General features: G+C 40.0%; 1 protein-coding gene and 1 long non-coding RNA gene across 2 annotated transcripts in view; one reads left to right on the top strand and one right to left on the bottom strand.

Moving 5' to 3' along the window:
• NTNG1 (netrin G1) overlaps positions 1-16,937 on the top strand; it is a 315,404-nt gene that overhangs the window by 160,076 nt on the left and 138,391 nt on the right. Inside the window, exon 3 of the mRNA XM_035017896.1 lies at positions 9,344-9,984. Within this exon, the coding sequence (XP_034873787.1) occupies positions 9,344-9,984 (641 nt within the window). The remainder of the gene's footprint in view (positions 1-9,343; positions 9,985-16,937) is intronic.
• Positions 10,739-12,384, bottom strand: LOC118019066. Its single transcript, XR_004681544.1, has 2 exons — positions 12,216-12,384; positions 10,739-11,988 (listed from the first exon to the last, which is right to left on the bottom strand). It is a non-coding gene; the product is annotated as an uncharacterized LOC118019066 (long non-coding RNA).

Below are 16,937 nucleotides of genomic sequence, written 5' to 3'. Positions count from 1 at the left end.
AGTTCAGTGAGCCCTGAAATACACCACCTATGGCCCAGACCATGGCCAAGTTCTATGAACCCGGAGCCTACACAGTTCTGGGGGCCCCCTTTTAAAAAGAGAAATGCAAAACTTCAAACACAAAATTAGGTAGCAAGCCTAAGTAGCACCAGGTGTAATCGAGTGGCTCTGAGGTGTCAGCTTCATTAGCTTCCTAATGAATCAGCCTCTGGAGCCAAGTAAGGTTTTCAGGACCTCTGTGAGTAGAAGAGCCATTTAAGCTGCAGCACAATAAATGAACACCACTTCCTTCTTTCCCCACAGACTTGTTCTTCACCCATTTCCACTTACCATATCTTACATTTTCCAGGGATTTGTACCACCAAGGCACTTCTATGCCTGGCGTTGTAAAAATTATAACCTCCCCATTCATGGCTTCTTCCCTCCATTTTTATTTTATTCTCCATAATTGCCCAAGAACAAATCAAACCCATGATGTTCAGCTGCAACTATAAACTCAGAAGGATTCTGTGGGTTGGAGAATGAGGAAAAAGAGATCTTCAGCCTAAAGCCACTAGAAGAAATACTGCTGTGACTGATGGAGAAAAATGAGGATAAAATGAACACCAGGAAAGACTGGGACATAATTGCAGTCATGCCATTTGTCTATGTCCTTCAACTTCACCAGAAGTCCCAGTAACTATATCAATCACACACACAGGCACTCTGCGCTGGGAGTTGGACTTCTTGGTTTTTGTTTGGTTTTATTTTGTTTTACCCAGTATATGACATCATACCAATTCATCTACACCTTAGGATGCCAGATAGTTCTTTAAGCTTGGTGATCTATTTGATCCCAAATCACCAACCTATGGGCACATCCCTCCCATCTTATTCCATACTGTCAAACCTACTTAATCTATCCTATTTTCTCCCTGTCTTCCTGTCTTTCTGCTTTCTTTATTTTTCTTATATTCATAAATTGTTGTTGCATACTTATTATTTGGTAGTTCTTCTCCTCACAGAATTCTGGTTGGGGGAAAAATAAACAATTGGAATTTAATATGATGACTTGCATGATACTGCATATGGTCCACTATATGGTACATATATATAAATACTCATGGGTTGGTGTGATTGACTCATGAGGTGTGAACATGAGTGAGTAAAAAAGAAAAAAGTACAGAGGCCAGATCTTGAAGAACCTTACAAGCTAGGCTAAGGAATTTGAATTGTATTCCTGAAGGTAATGTGAACCCATTAAAGAGCTTTAAGAAGGGGGCATGATACAGTTAGATTTGGATTTTAGAAAGACCACTGCAAAAGCTATGAATAGAATAGATCGCAAGAGGATAGTATAATATGGAGATAGTTCATTAAAGAAGCTGTGGCAGTAATTCAGGAGAAAAATATTTTTTAAATTTTAAAATATTTAAAAAACTAAAGAAAACTTTGGCAGTGTGAACAAAGCTGTGGTGATGGGTTGCATCTAGAGAACTTACTTGGCTGGTATACAGATTGAGGAAAAAGAAGGAAAAAATATCATTCCCATGTTTCCTGCTTAGGACATGGAAGAATTTGATGTCATTCTCAGAATCAACAAATACAGAAGGAAGAGCATTTTTAATGCTAACTATTAATTATTGAGCACTGACTGTACGCCAAGGAGATGCTAAACACTTAACGTACATTCTGCAACTTTTTCTCAAGTTAATATCATGAGGTACATATTATTATATTGAACTTAAAGAAGAAGAAATCAAGGCTCAAAAAAGTCAATTCACTTGTCCAAAATTACATAATAACTAAGTGGTAGAGCTGGGATTCAAACCTAAGCAGATTTAACCCAGAGCCATGGTTCTTAGAAACATTATACCAGTGTTTAGCAAAGTGTGGTCCAGAGATTATCTGCATCAGATTGATCCAGGGTAATTGTCAAATTAGGCTTCTGGGTCTAGTCCAGTCTATTGAAGTGGCATTCCTGATGGATGGAGACTGGACTCACCAGGTATTTCTTATGCACCTTTAAGTTTATATAATTACAGCAGTACATACTATATGTTACAACTTGGTGGGAGGAGAATGGCAAATTTTCTTTTTATATGGAGATTTTAGTGTATGGAGAACGCCGCCCAGATTGCCATAGGGGTGGAGTGCAGCAAATATTTTCAGGCTGGAATTTGATGCTGGGATAATTTAAATTAGGATTCTCAGTGTTGGTAAAGCTAGTTTTGCAGCAACCTCTCCAAGGTAGTTTGGATGAAGTATCATATGCAGGAAAAGTGGTGGAATGAAATAAATTGTCACTGAGTTGAGCTGTCCCCCAGATCCCTCTCCTTTTCTTGTTCAGGGGCTTTGACACGTACCTCCAAATTTGCCCCAAGCATGAAATGTCTTTGCGTGTTTTCCTAAAAATGCTTGCAAATACTTTTTGCATTTTATTCCATAAAATGTCTGTTTTTAATATAAATATATGATTAATTTTGTAGCAAGGGGTAAAATGGACACTCCAGGAAGTCACAGTGTTGTTGGTGACTCTGTTTACCCTCAAGAACACCCAGTGCTCTCTCCAGGAGCTTAAGTCACCAATGGAAGGAACATGTGATTGTCGCTTGTACAGATCTACTCTCCATTAGTAAATTGCAAACCTTTTCTTTTATAATTTCTGTGTTCTTCACAATGTTTTTAACATGGTAGGCACCCACTAAACAGCTAATGAATCTGGAAGAGAGGAGTTTGAAAGAAATAAGGAGTATGAGAAATCAGAATAGACTCACAAGAAACCAGTCATTTTTGAAAAGTGCCACATTAGGAAGTTCTCTTCGTGCCTCTCATGGTTAAGTGATCATTTCAGAAGAAGATGCTTTGGTCTTCCTAACCTCTCTTATAGAAAAGCTGGAGGCTTTCAGAAAATGAACTTCAAGTTGTTCTTGGACTTGTTTTCTCACTTGAGACAGGAAGGAACCAGTTTTTGAGAATCAAGTCAGAACTTTCAGGATCCAAAATGTTCAAACCAACTCTCATAGTGCATGATAGTGTCAGACTCAGAACATTCCCATCTTAATATTTTAACTCCCCTCCAGTTACTTTAACTTAAAATGCTGACAGTCCACTTCAGCTTTGTGGTATTAACATCTAGGTGTCTGTTTCAAGATCATCAATAAAGGCAAAACACTGTACCAAAGATTTTTAAGTAATATTTTTTAAGACAATAAATTTTAAAAAGCAATTTCCCTACCAATTATAAAAGTGTCACCTTACTACAGTATTTTTCTGTAGACATTCACTCTCAAACTAACTTGATTCCATTAATATTTATTTCTTTTTCCAGCCCATGTAAAATAATGATTTGGACTACTATATAAGAATCCATTTTTGTGGCTCCTTTGGCTTGAGAATGTATTTGGCTCCTTCTTAGAAACTTGGTCATCGTGATCTGTGTAACCTTCACCAGTTTGAGAATCCTGAACATAATCCTCTGTGGGGATTTAGACAGGTGTCTATTATGGCCCATAATCTGTAATATGGCCTCTAGCATTCTTGTTTCAGAAAGGTAAAGCCCTCCCGTCTTTATTACTGAGTAAAAAAGTCCACATGGTGTTAGTATAGTCAGGGAGCAGATTGAAACAAGCAACAGCTTCAATCGGGCCTTAAGCCTGTGTCTATGCCAGAAAGAAATCTTTGTGATGAGCAAGGGGCTCCATTAGAAAACAGAGCAGTTGGTTTTTAACTCAGGAGTTACAAAAACAAAACTCTATATACTCTATTATGCTTAGAGTGGCCATATTTCCCAAAGTAAAATTTGGCCCTCGTGCTCTGGCAAATATATAGGTACTTCTGTACACAGCACTTTCAGAATATCTAAAGTTGAGACAGTCCCATAATATTCAAGTCAGTATTGTTACCGTGTGTATACCCCACATTGGGACCCAATTAACAGGGCAGGTCATAAGTGAGATTGCACTGCGATTGTTAGAGATCCCTGCCCTTTATGTACAAAGGGATAATGAACAGCTGGAAACATCCTGCCTTGTGGACCTATGTGAGGACATGAAGAGTTTATCCCCATAGCTGTGGGTCTTCAAGGCCTGTCAGTACTGGGGGTGCTGACACTTATCTTTCAGATTTCTGGAGAAGGTATCCACCATCTTGAATTATACATACCTCTGGTTCTGATTTCTCTCTCTTCTGTCCATCGCCAGTAACAAAGCTATAAGACCTGGAGGGGACACCTCAGCCTGAGGGATGAGCATCAGCTCTTGGACTCAGAATAGTCTGAGGGTCTTCAAAAGAGTCATAAAAGGAGGGGCCTTCCTGTGTTATAGCGAGGCAAGAATCTAGGACTTAGGGAAAGGAGTGACCAAGAAGTTCCAAAAAGGGACTGGGAGCAGGGGTTCCTAACCACAAAAAAAAAAAAAAAAAATACACCAATGAAAGAGAAGAAAAGGAAGCCATCTCCTCAAGATGATAGCCTAGCCCAGCAGTTAAAACATGGTGTTCATGGTTCATCTCTCTGAGAGATGAGCAGTAGACTATGCCATCTTTTTCTTCACCCTTTTATAGTCTTGCATTGGCAAAGACATAGCGATACCTATTTCAAAGTCACAGTGGAGACAGGTTGGGAGAGCTATCCCAGAATACTGTTTCTGCTCCCTTTACCTATGTGTCTTTTTTTAAATGTCACTTAGTGATCAAACAAGCAAGGACGTGCCAGAAGCAAATGGGTGTGAGGCAGCTCCGTCTCACTGTTTTTCACAATCAGTCTAAGTGTTAACCCAAATGCTTCTCACCACCACTTGTAAGTACATGCCTGCTTGGCATGTAACGTACAGTTTGGTAGCAAACCTCTTATGAGAATTCCCGACATTTCCAACTGCCAATAGTCTGCCAATAAGGTAGAGCTTGGAAGGGGAAGTTCAAAATGGTAGGAACCACAAGTATTATGTTAATACTGCTTATGTAGGATTTTCTTTTTTAACTCTGAAAAGTCTAGCAGGTATCTGTTGAAAGGATCTGCTTGTCAAAGTATCTCTTGCCAGAAGGAAGGTAATTCTATCAATAGACAAAAACATGTCTCCAATTTTATTTATCCTTTTAAGTTCTGAAAGCACATTAAGGAAGAGTAACATTCCACTTTGGTTACAAAGTGCTAATTAATAACTAACTTCAATTCTCCCAGAGGTAAAATATTAACATTTTTTAATGAAATTAAGCATCACAATCTTCATCTTCTAATTGTTATAAAAACATTTAGCAGCTATATCTGTTTAATTATTTAGGCATCTCTTAATGGTGTAAGTCAGCGCAGTCATAAATATTTTCTGCTTTGTCCATAGACAATCAGTTAAGGATCTGTTGCTTGTAGGACTTAAATTAAGATCTATTTAAAGCTGCCTGCTGGCCACAAAATAATTACTTACGCTTGCTAATGCCTGAATCTATTAGATTTAGCAGCAAGAAGTGTTCTTTGCTTTCACAAGTAGGGGAAAGTTATTTTTCTTATATAAATTTCATTGTTAACGGTATTAGGGAGGATTAGGGTGGGGTTGAAGTAGTTGAAAATTTAATTAATCTAATCCTTTTAACAGCAATTGTTTTCATATTGATAATTCTCTGTAACAACAGTATTACAGATCACACCCATGTGAAATATTTACACGAAATATTTTAGCATATAATCTCTCCTCCAGCTTTCTCTTTCTAGATCAGTAAGGTTTTCAGCTTCTTCAGCTTTCTCTTTTTTTCTTTCTCTCTCACCACAAATGCAGGCTTTTTTCTTAGGGGACCAAAATGAAATCCTCTCCCCGCCCCGCCACTAATTTTCTCTCAATTTCATTGTCTCTCAGTAAGTTATGTTAATGGTCATCAAATCATGAATCTCCTAAAAGAGCATGAGGCTATGAAATAAAAATGGTTCAATTGATTTTTTTTTTTTTTTTGGATCTACAGCCATTTGGTGTAGATTCTCATTAGAAATGATTTGTTTATTCATCCATTTCAATAAATTGCTATGCTGCTGAAATTATCACTAAGAGTAGAGTCAGATGAAGGACAAAACTGTCATTCTGGTCAAACTCTGATCATCTCCGGTGTAAATTGGGAATGGTTCTTAATCTGCTCAAATGTCACATTATCCAGGAGAGACTTTCTCTGACCTCCCAATATAAAATTACCATCAGTATCCCTCCTCCAACACCATTCTCCCCTTTAATTGGTTTTATTTTTCTCCAGAGCAGTTACCACCATCACATAGCATTATGAAACATTACGTATTTGTTTGTTTAGTGCATTTCCCTCAACTAAAATGGAAGCTCTGCTGAAAGCCAGGACTTGGATTTGTTTACTACTGCATCTTGAAAGCCAAGACAAGTGCCTTAAATATAGTAGTATAGTGAGCAATCAATAAATAATTATTGCATGCGTGAAACTTTTTTCTCATTTTTCAGGTGCCTAAAGCACCAGATCAGTGCAAAGCAATAAAATTGTCTCCTTGTCCTGGCATGCATTTTGATGGCTGACAATTTGATGTAAATGGAAGCATTTATCCTAAGCCAGCTGTCCTGCTGAGCCCCAGTGGTAAAGTGTCCTTGGGGAACAAAAGCAGAGACTGAGTGCTTTGTGTGGCCATGTCTTCATTAAAGGACTAAAACTATGAGTTGTGCAGTGCTGTCTGGCATCCACACGTTTACAATCTTAAAGAGTAATACAAAGCAGAGAATCTCAAAGGATGTTCTCCAGAACACCACTTCTAGGGCATATAAGGAGGGGTTACTAATGCAAAAAGGGGCTCCATGGTCAAATAAAGGTTCTGAAACTAGGTATTACATGAAGCTAAGGAAGATTCATAACTTCAAGACATCTTAGATGTATGATAATGCTCACTAGGGTTTTAAAACTCTTAGACTCTTCCTTTCTACTACCAATTCTGTTTCTAAGACTGGGTTGCATCACAGGTAACACCACTGACTTGGGAACTGACAAGGTCAGGTCAGGGGCAGGAGAAATGGGTGTTGGCACTGCCCCTTACTCACTTTGTTATATGACCTTGGGCAAGTTATGTAACACTTCTCTATGCCTCAGTTTTCTCTTCTGTAAAGTAGCAAAGGAAAGGATTACCCAGGATAATGTACGTAAAGTGTCTGACCCATAAGTGCTAAATAAATGATGGTTATTGTCAACACCTTTTACCGAATATCGGAATGAATGCTTTTTAGATAGATATCCTCAAGTATATTTCCTAAGACAGGTTTGCTAGGATCCACCTATACCCAGAAGCAGCCTGCTGTGCCTCCCTCTCTGTCTCAGCACCCTATCCCCCTCTGAGAAGATCTGCACATCGATGGTGAAGTCGAAGAAATGCTATCTTTCAACATGACTTAATACAAATGTTTAATAACTCACTCTGGTGTATCCTGCAGAGTTGATTCCCTGGGTTTTGATACCCTTGACCTCAGATGAAGATGCTTTTGTCAGGAGGAAGGTGGTAGCATCCGAGTTAATGATTGTGCAGATGGCTACATGCTGGTAGATTTTGAAGTGACCTTATTTTTTCAGTAAATTTCAAATGAAGGTGTGATTTGTGTAAATCTGACCCCTTCCAGTAAAATGTGCATTTACATATATTTAGAATTTATAAATCTTGACAGATTCCACAATATTTATAGCCCTCCATAAAAAGCCTTTGCCAGTTTGCAGAGCTTTGCATTTGGCTCTCTGGTATGCTTAAGAGAGTTTAAATAATAATAAATTTGGTGATATATTCCACCTGGAACAGAAACTTATTTTCCCCCCTTGGCTCGTTTTGAAGGGGATACTATAAATAGTGCCACAGACGCTGGGATCAGGAATAGGGAATTGAAATTTGAGAGAGAAGTACAGAAACATTTCCATTATCACTGATGCCTTGAATGTATTTTTAAAACAGTTCTGTTCCTCAAGTAATGTCCTTCTCTCCTTTCTCCTACCCCATCTCAATTATACTTGAGTCCCCCAAACCTGTTGCCAGCTTTAAGGTTCAGTTGCACTAATGGGAAAGAGAGAGTGAAAGTATTAGCTGACTAGGTAGGAGAAATTGCCTCTAGGGAGGCCAAAGCAATTCTCCAGTGTTCATCTTATATTTCACAGGAGTCAGCTGGTAACTGAGCGTCGAGGTCTAAAGTGTAAATTCATTATTTGAGACCCAGCTCATGCATCCTGCAGGTATGATGAAAAGCTCTCAGTTCATGAAAAAGAAAAAAAAAAATCTAATTGTAATTACAAGAGAAAGCCTAAGGACAATGTCAGAGGGTCGATTCTTTCACTCATCCATGCTTATAATTACCCAGTGGAGGATTAGGGAGAAATGCCTGAATAGTTGACTCCAAATGATACCATTTATTTTCTTAAACACAAAATAAACAAAAATCAGGGAGCCAGCTGTTTGCCCTGGAATCATCTGATGAAACCTGAAAGCAGCTATTAGATGTAGCATAAGTGGTGTTATAACTTGTTGCGATACAAGATTTATTCCCAGCTTCTTGTTTGAGGAGACAGCCTTTGTCAGGGAGAGATAATAGTCATGGCTAGCATCCATGGACAGCTGACTCTGGGCCGGCACAGAGCAACACATCAAGTAGCTGTGGCTCATACTTCTAATTAAGTACTGGATTTTCCTGTCCTCATAACTTAGAGCACGCCCCTGTCCCAAGTCTTTCCTATGCAATCCCCTTGCCTCTAGCTAATAGGATGGCAGATGTTTGGACCAAGCCCCAGAGCCTGTGGTATACCACATTTTAATGATTTGTGGTGAACAAAGTAAATGCTTTAAGAGCAGGCTTTATGAAGCAGGGACCTAGTTAAATATGATGGATTTGCGGCAAAGCAAGAAGCTGAATGTTGTATGGGGGTGTTGTTTCCTAAACAGGGCGCAGGTATCTACGGTTCCTTGCTAATTCTAAAGGTTTGCTTGAAAAATGACTTTTTAAAGAACTGTGCTCTTGAGGAACGTCCTTGAGGCATGGAGGAATTTCCTTGCTTTCCTATGGCATCTTTCTGAGAGGACACAGAGGTATTGAGCTGTTAGACAGTTGCTCAGTGTCTTTGTGCTTCTGGGACCACATTTTGGGTCTAACACATATGGGATAAATAAACTGTTTTCATTCCTTAAAGCCCATGGAAGGAAACCAGACAAGAAAATTACCATGTTGCCTCATTTTTTTAGCTATTAAAGAGGAGAATCCAGTTAGGGCAAATAAAAATGATTACTGCAAACAGGGTTCCCCCCACCCTTTCTTTCCTTCCTAGCCTTTTACTCAACAACAGCACTATAGCAAGACTTGTGTCAAACCAGTTTTTTGATGCACCCTCTCCTGTTCTTCTTCCATAGGGCAACCCCTACATGTGCAATAATGAGTGTGATGCAAGTACCCCTGAGCTGGCGCATCCCCCTGAGCTGATGTTTGATTTTGAAGGAAGACATCCCTCCACATTTTGGCAGTCTGCTACTTGGAAGGACTATCCCAAGCCTCTCCAGGTTAACATCACTCTGTCTTGGAGCAAAACCATCGAGCTCACAGACAACATAGTTATTACCTTTGAATCAGGGCGTCCAGACCAAATGATCCTGGAGAAATCTCTCGATTATGGACGAACATGGCAGCCCTACCAATATTACGCCACAGACTGCTTAGATGCCTTTCACATGGATCCCAAATCCGTGAAGGATTTATCACAGCATACGGTCTTAGAAATCATTTGCACTGAAGAGTACTCTACGGGATATATGACAAATAGCAAAATCATCCACTTTGAAATCAAAGACAGGTTTGCGTTTTTTGCTGGACCATGGCTACGCAATATGGCTTCTCTCTACGGGCAGCTGGATACAACCAAGAAACTCAGAGACTTCTTTACAGTCACAGACCTGAGGATAAGGCTTTTGAGACCAGCGGTTGGGGAAATATTTGTAGATGAGCTACACTTGGCACGCTACTTTTATGCGATCTCAGACATAAAGGTGCACGGAAGGTAAGAAAACATCTGTCTGACTTGAATGGAATGGTTGTTCCAAGAAAATGCCAGTGTGTTGGTCCCACAGCTGTGGAGTGACATATGACACTTCTACTACAACATTTCCTCAGGAACACCAGTCTAGAGCTAGGTTTGGAGAAATTTGAGACCCTTCTTACTCGGCAGTAATTTGTGATCCCAGACTCACTGTCAGTGAACCTGAACCTGGCAGGATTTCTTAGAATTTAAACAGAAAGGGGGGGGAGGGGTGCGGGTAGTAGCATCTTATTTGAGTCCAAGGAACTCCCTAGATCAGGGGGTGGTTTAAATCTTTAAGGCATTGAAGCCAGGAGGGACAAAGTCAGCTGCTTCATAAAAGATAACGGGAAAACAAGAAATACGTCTTTCCATTGTTTTCAAATGCCAGACAGGGTTTCAATGTGGTACATCTCTCTGTTTACGTTTCATTGTATTGCACCAAAAAAAGCTTCTGAACTGTAAATTATATCCCTTTAAATGTATTAAATCAGAACCAAAAGTGTTTAGGAAGCACAATGCATTTGCTGAAAAAGGAGTGAGCTCTGCTTTTCAGGCTTTTGGTGGTTATTGCCTTAAAAAGATATGCTACCACTTAAATATGGACCTGAGGCAGGCTCCCCTCATTTTGGGGGGTCAATTACGGGTGGACCAGAGTTTAAATCCATTAGCGGTCACTGTCAGGCATATCTTTGATTTTGATAATACATCAGAGACACACTTGAGCAAGTTTCCAAGAATTTTGAGGATGCTTTAATGAAAAACTCAAGTCATAAGAACCAGGACGACTAAGGTAGAGCTGTTCAACCAGATTTCTAACTGTTTTACGGTTGGTATCCAAATAACCAACTGATGGGAGTCGAAGCATGAGGTAATTAGTCAGGAAAACTAAAGATGAGTGAGGTATACAGCAAAATGGAAAAAAGAGAAAGCAAAGCAACAATCATTCTAAAAATGCAGAGAGGTTCACGTCAGAATATATGAGGTTAAGAATATAAACAGCCCATAAGTCATGTAGGTTTCATTAAGCAATCCTAAAATTTAAACAAACACAGCAGGCTCCAGCATCCCTTAGGACAGCCCAGTCCTCAGAAATTGGAGAAGGGTTGAGACTCCCTGGTCTTTCTGAAAGTTGACTCAATCTATCTTTTGATAATAGTGTTGTTTTATTTGTACACTAGAAGGAAGGAGAGGTCACTGATGTTAAGGTAAAGGTTATAATGGGCACACAGAACGGAGTGGTGGGCATGACCTCAGTGTGGTAGTAGAGGTTTCAGATTCTGAACCGTGGAAAGTAGCAGGAACTGGTGGCCACCTCCTCTCAGCTTTGTTCCAGCTTCATGTTCCTCCTGGAAGAGTCAGGAGTCTTAAGCAATGGAGCCTCTTTAAAAATTGTTAACTAAGGTCTTGGTGACATATGATGAAGATGCCTTGAAAGCAAAATAATATTTCTGAGACAAATAGGCACTGGAAACACTGAGCTTGTGGGTTCCAGGGTGTAGAGGAAAGTTCACATATTAGCAGGGCACCACGAGAGGGCAATCTGGAACTGTGGCCTGAAATATGAATTGGCTATTTATAGTAAAATGTAGCCATTATACTCATAAACATTTTTGCAAGAGGTCATCAGTTTCCAGTTCTTATTCTTGGGGACTGTAAAATATAAAAATAATTGATGTTGATATTATTAACAATAGCATTCTATAACAAAGTAATAAGTATTCTGTTCCTCTACAAGAATAAGTGTCAAAATTCATAAGCTGAGGTTTGAATTTGAATCCTAGTGTGATCTACATTGTTAGATAAAATCACCTAATTCAGTTTTCTTGCAGTTTGAGAAATTTTTAATCCAAAATCCTTAGAGTCCAACTTGTGCAAACACTATCATCTTCCACTTGTAAAGAAGGCAATCTTGTGAAGCTTTCGGTTGGGAAGTAACCATTGTTGGAGCTTATTTCTGTTACTGCACATTCATTTTTGTTTCTCCTGATTATTTAAAAAAAAAGAGAGAGAGAGAGTATAAATACACTTTAAAGCCACAGGCATTTTTATGCATTCCCTGTGGGGGTCACTTAAAAGTGGCATGTTAGAAAAGTAGACTCCCACCAAATTTCCCACGTTTCTTTTATCCCTGGTCCTACTAGTATCCTCCAACTGCATCTCAGGGGTTCTGGAGAGTTTGCAGGAACTGTCCTCCCTTCTCTGGGACTCACCTCTGCTGTCTGTTCCTGTTCACCAGTCAACCGTAAGCTAGTGAGGAAGCAGCTGGGCAAGAGAGAAAGGTCCAGTAGAGGTGAGCTCCTTCCAGGTCCCTCTCTGTCGCCTCTAAATTCTGTCCAAATTCCTCAGGGCAAAACTGATGCCGGCGTATACCGTGCTAGGCACCAGATGGCCGGGGTATTTTTATCTTAGGGGAGGGACTAAGGAAGCAAGGCCTGACGGCTCGGGCGTGTCTCCAGCTTCTAAGTTATATAAGGGAAATGGAGGCAAAAGGGAGTGGTTGAGCTGCTACTGGTACGTGGGTCTTTCAGCACAGAAGCTGATACGTACATCTTACCCTTGGAAACTTCAGTAGGGTTAGCGGTCAAGGTCGTCTCTTTCTTATATAGCAAATCATCTGTAGAAAGATTGACTATTAATTGATGATGTCCAGGGCGCCTGGGTGGCTCAGTTGGTTAAGCGACTGCCTTCGGCTCAGGTCATGATCCTGGAGTCCCGGGATCGAGTCCCGCATCGTGCTCCCTGCTCGGCAGGGAGTCTGCTTCTCCCTCTGACCCTCCTCCCTCTCATGCTCTCTGTCTCTCATTCTCTCTCTCGCAAATAAATAAAATCTTAAAAAAATAATAATAATAATAATTGATGATGTCCAAAAGAAAGTTGTAGGAGTTCCTTTTCAAAGACTTCATCAATAGAAACTTTCCAAAATATAACCAGGCCTTTGTCTCCCTCAACCCTCTCTTCGCCATCGCTGAAATGACTGCAACATTTAACACACCATTACGTGTCTATATCTGATTATTATAATGATACTTTTTGACTTCTCACTCTACTACCACCCACACCACAATGTGGGAATTGGCATGAATTATTTGGGGAAAGTGGGCAGATATCCATAAAAGAGTGGGCAGGCAATACAAGATTTTTCAGCTATGAAACAAATACAGGTGGAGAATCTTTGAATTGACAATGAAGTCCAATTCTCAGCTTCTCGTGCATGTGTGCATCCGGCCTTTATGTTTCATACTGGCTACTATTGTTTGGTGTGAAAGTGATGCTTTGATTGTTATTAGACTAATGTAGCGTTTATGTTTTTAGCATTTGACACGTCTCATACCTATTTACTGGTGACAAAAACTATAATCCCATCATAAAAATTTTATGCCTCTTTGGCCACATACTTATTTTGCTTCCATTTACTCCCTCTCATTGTGTATTTATTAAGATAATGGAGGGAAAAGAGGAAACATGGCTGTTGGCAATCTTAGCGACTCTGTAGTACTTAACATTGTTCAATAAACCTAATAATCTTCATGGACTAATTCTGACTTATGGATGTCCTACTTCAGTAAATCAGGGTGATTTTCTCTAGTGAATAATAGACGAGTGTAGTATGCCAGTACCTTAATTAAAGAGTAGCTCTCTTAGTCTTGATCTCATTTTAATTTACAGGGTAATACTACAATAATATCACTAATGGAAGGTACATTAAAGGGCATCAAGTAGCATTAACTGTATTAAATTATGGTACTTGTGTTAATTAACTGCTGAAGCAAGATGGTTCTAATGGCCAAAAAGGTTGTCTAATGCATAAATAAAATCTACCCAGATGAGGGGTGAGAGGAGAAATGAAGCGTAGATATTTGTTCTGAACTTCTTTTTATACAGAGAGTTCAATTCATAGGCTGTTAAATATAGATAATGTCCAAAATGTTTTCCTAGTTACACAATTGGAAGTTTTGATTTTTAAATGTTTTGTTTCCTTCTAAGCTTTCCATAATTAAATCAATTGAAAAGCTGAACACTATCTTTGTCAGATGCATAGATTTCATAACTCAGCATTTTTTATTGTTTTTTATTCTTTCTTTGAGATGAACATTTTCAAGGAAGTAATGTGATTTATTGTAATAATTGTTAAATCTATGCGGCGCCTGGGTGGCTCAGTTGGTTAAGCGACTGCCTTCGGCTCAGGTCATGATCCTGGAGTCCCGGGATCGAGCCCCGCATCGGGGGGGAGTCTGCTTCTCCCTCTGACCCTCCTCCCTCTCATGCTCTCTGTCTCTCATTCTCTCTCTCTCAAATAAATAAATAAATAAATCTTAAAAAAATAATAATAATAATTGTTAAATCTGAAAGACAAATGAACATTTGATAATGTGCTCATTTATCTGTAAGATGTGATACCAGCAATGTATCAGGGTACTGATTTCAGACATGAGATAATAGAAAATCTTTTTCAACCTCAAAAACCCTAGGACAGAATTGTCAGAACTTTTCTCAGGGGCCTAGAAAACTCTAACCCACATCTCCATTACTTGCCTTGTTACACAATATTTCTGAACATAATTATCAATAATTTTTTATCCGTGGTGCTTATTCATCTCTTACCCTTTGCAGGGCCTACACAAGCACCTCACAGGTAGTTGGCGGTCCCTTCCTGTTTACAGAATTGATTTTGCCTTCTGTGCCTCCATTGTTTATCTCCAAGGAAGAAGCCAGGGGGCGCTAGCTCAGAAGTTCCGTTTACGCACCCTGTTGGGTGTCTTCACCTTACTACTGCCCCAGCTCAGAGCGACACCCTCCCTGCCTAATCCCAGAGTCTGCAAAGCTGCGGGGACAAAACCACTCTAAGTGGGTGTCTGGAGTGAGAAAGGCCCCCGACATTCTCGCCCTCAGGAGAAATCAGATATATTTGTAAATGCTCACTGTTTGAATGTCACCGCCGTGGCATTTGCGGTAATTAGGACAAAGTGAGGTTGAAATTCCCTTTCTTGAAGCTAGGCATTCAAATCGTTAGTGCAAAAAACATGTGCTATTAGGTAAGCAATGACACGGGGGAAGTTTAAAAGCATCAAAACCGTAGGGTATTTCTTCAAATTTTCTCAAATAATTTGGGGAAAAAATCATGTGATGTGGAAATGCTCTGCCAGTTACCAAAGGCTTACCAGTTACCCTGCAAGTTCTCTAACCACAGGGTTTTCCTAGCCAAAATTTGAATAAATCTACCAAAATATTTACTTTTCACTTCTCCTGTGAGAGGCGTCCTGCAAGGCGCTTTGGAAGCATTGGACCTGGCATTGGTTCATTCTTCTCAATTAGTCCTAATTTTTGAGGTTGGGCAGTCCTACTGCTTAACAGATTCTGCTTTTATAACACCTTCCTTCTTTCTGTCACCAAAGAATACTTATTTTCCACTCTGGGACAGACACTGGGCTAGACGGCTGGTATATAGAGATGCACAAGGCGTAGTCAACGCTCTCACGGAGCTGAAACCAATGGGCACAGACAGACATGGAAACAAAAAAATGATGACAACTTGGGTTAAGTGCTTTTGCCACGTGAATGTGTGAAGTGCCATGATGACAGGGAAGGATATACTAATTTAATCTGAGAAGCCTAGGGAAAACTTTGATGAGGATGCGACATTTGCATGGCAACGTGAAACTGGTGCCGTGGAATGCCAAGTAGCCAGGGCGGAATGGCTATTCTAGGTGACCGATTATGCTTAAGAACAGCACAGCATGTTAAGGAAATACAAGTAGTTGGGAACTGGCAGAATGGACAAATCCTGGGAGATGCCCTTTCATCTTCTCTCTGTGGATCTTCAGCATCTCCAAGAAGCACTGAAGGATTCCTGTGTCTTGGCCTCTGAGCACCCCATGTCCTAGGAAATCTAAAGTGATATGGATTCTCGTAGCAACAAAGCGCAGGTGAGAAACATGGTAAGGCAATGGTATTAGAGGATATTTGAGTGCAGCTGTGGTCAGCGAGGAACTCCAGGAGAGAAAGGAGAGCGGTAACGTGGCTCAGCGGGGAAGCAGCTGTAACTCCAAGTCCTGATGCCCAACTGGGGAGTCCAGAAAAGCTCTCTAAATCCCACAAAAGCCATCATCACATAAGGATATGAAAGAGCTCCGTACCAAGACAATAGGACTTGGTGACCGATCAGATTTTGAGGAAGGAAAGGCTGAAGGAAAGACTTTGGTAGGAATCCAAGTGGAGAGTCCAGTCAAGGATTTAAACATACTGCTCTGGTGTTGCAGAGAGATTTGAGTTAGAAATATAGGTTTGAAAATTATCACCTTCCATGTGATGGTTGAAGTTTAGGGAATGGATGACAATGATATGATAGGGTGTTTTCCCTTACAATTATGAATGACTATGGTCACTTATAGGAACTCTGTGGAATACTGTCACATAAGATGCAATTTCTGAAGGAAATTGAGAAATAATCGGGGAATAGGAGGAAATCAGAAAAGGGGGGATGAATTAAGGTCATTCTAATAGCCCCATTAATATTTAAGTAACAATCCTTTACATTTGTATGGCACTCAGGTTACAAGGTTCTTGGCATGTACCTTCTTTCTTTGAATCTTCACAAGAAACTTGTGAGGCAGGTATTATTGAACCCCATTTTTCAGATGAGAAACCTGAGGAATGGAGAAATTCCTTGACTTTTTTTTTTAAACGTCCCATACATAATAAAAGGACAAAATCATGTTGCTAATTACAAACCTCATGCTGTCTACCTTATGCTCTTCCAGCCACACTACCCTGAAGTGAGCTCAGTCCATACAGAAGACCTAGAATATTCCCAAAGGAGTCATCTTTCAATGGCAACAATGAACCAGGGAGTCAGTGGCTCTGCCCTTCTTGGAATGTTCTGGGAGTCACCCTCTCCGTGACTCTCGGCTCTGTATTTCACTATACCAGATCGC

This window comes from Mirounga leonina, unplaced genomic scaffold (assembly GCF_011800145.1).
Source record: "Mirounga leonina isolate KUSES-001 unplaced genomic scaffold, KU_Mleo_1.0 Mir_173, whole genome shotgun sequence".
In the NCBI taxonomy this organism is placed as follows: Eukaryota; Metazoa; Chordata; class Mammalia; order Carnivora; family Phocidae; genus Mirounga; species Mirounga leonina.
Note: the sequence above shows the minus strand (reverse complement) of the source record. Positions and strands in the feature narration are given on the sequence as shown.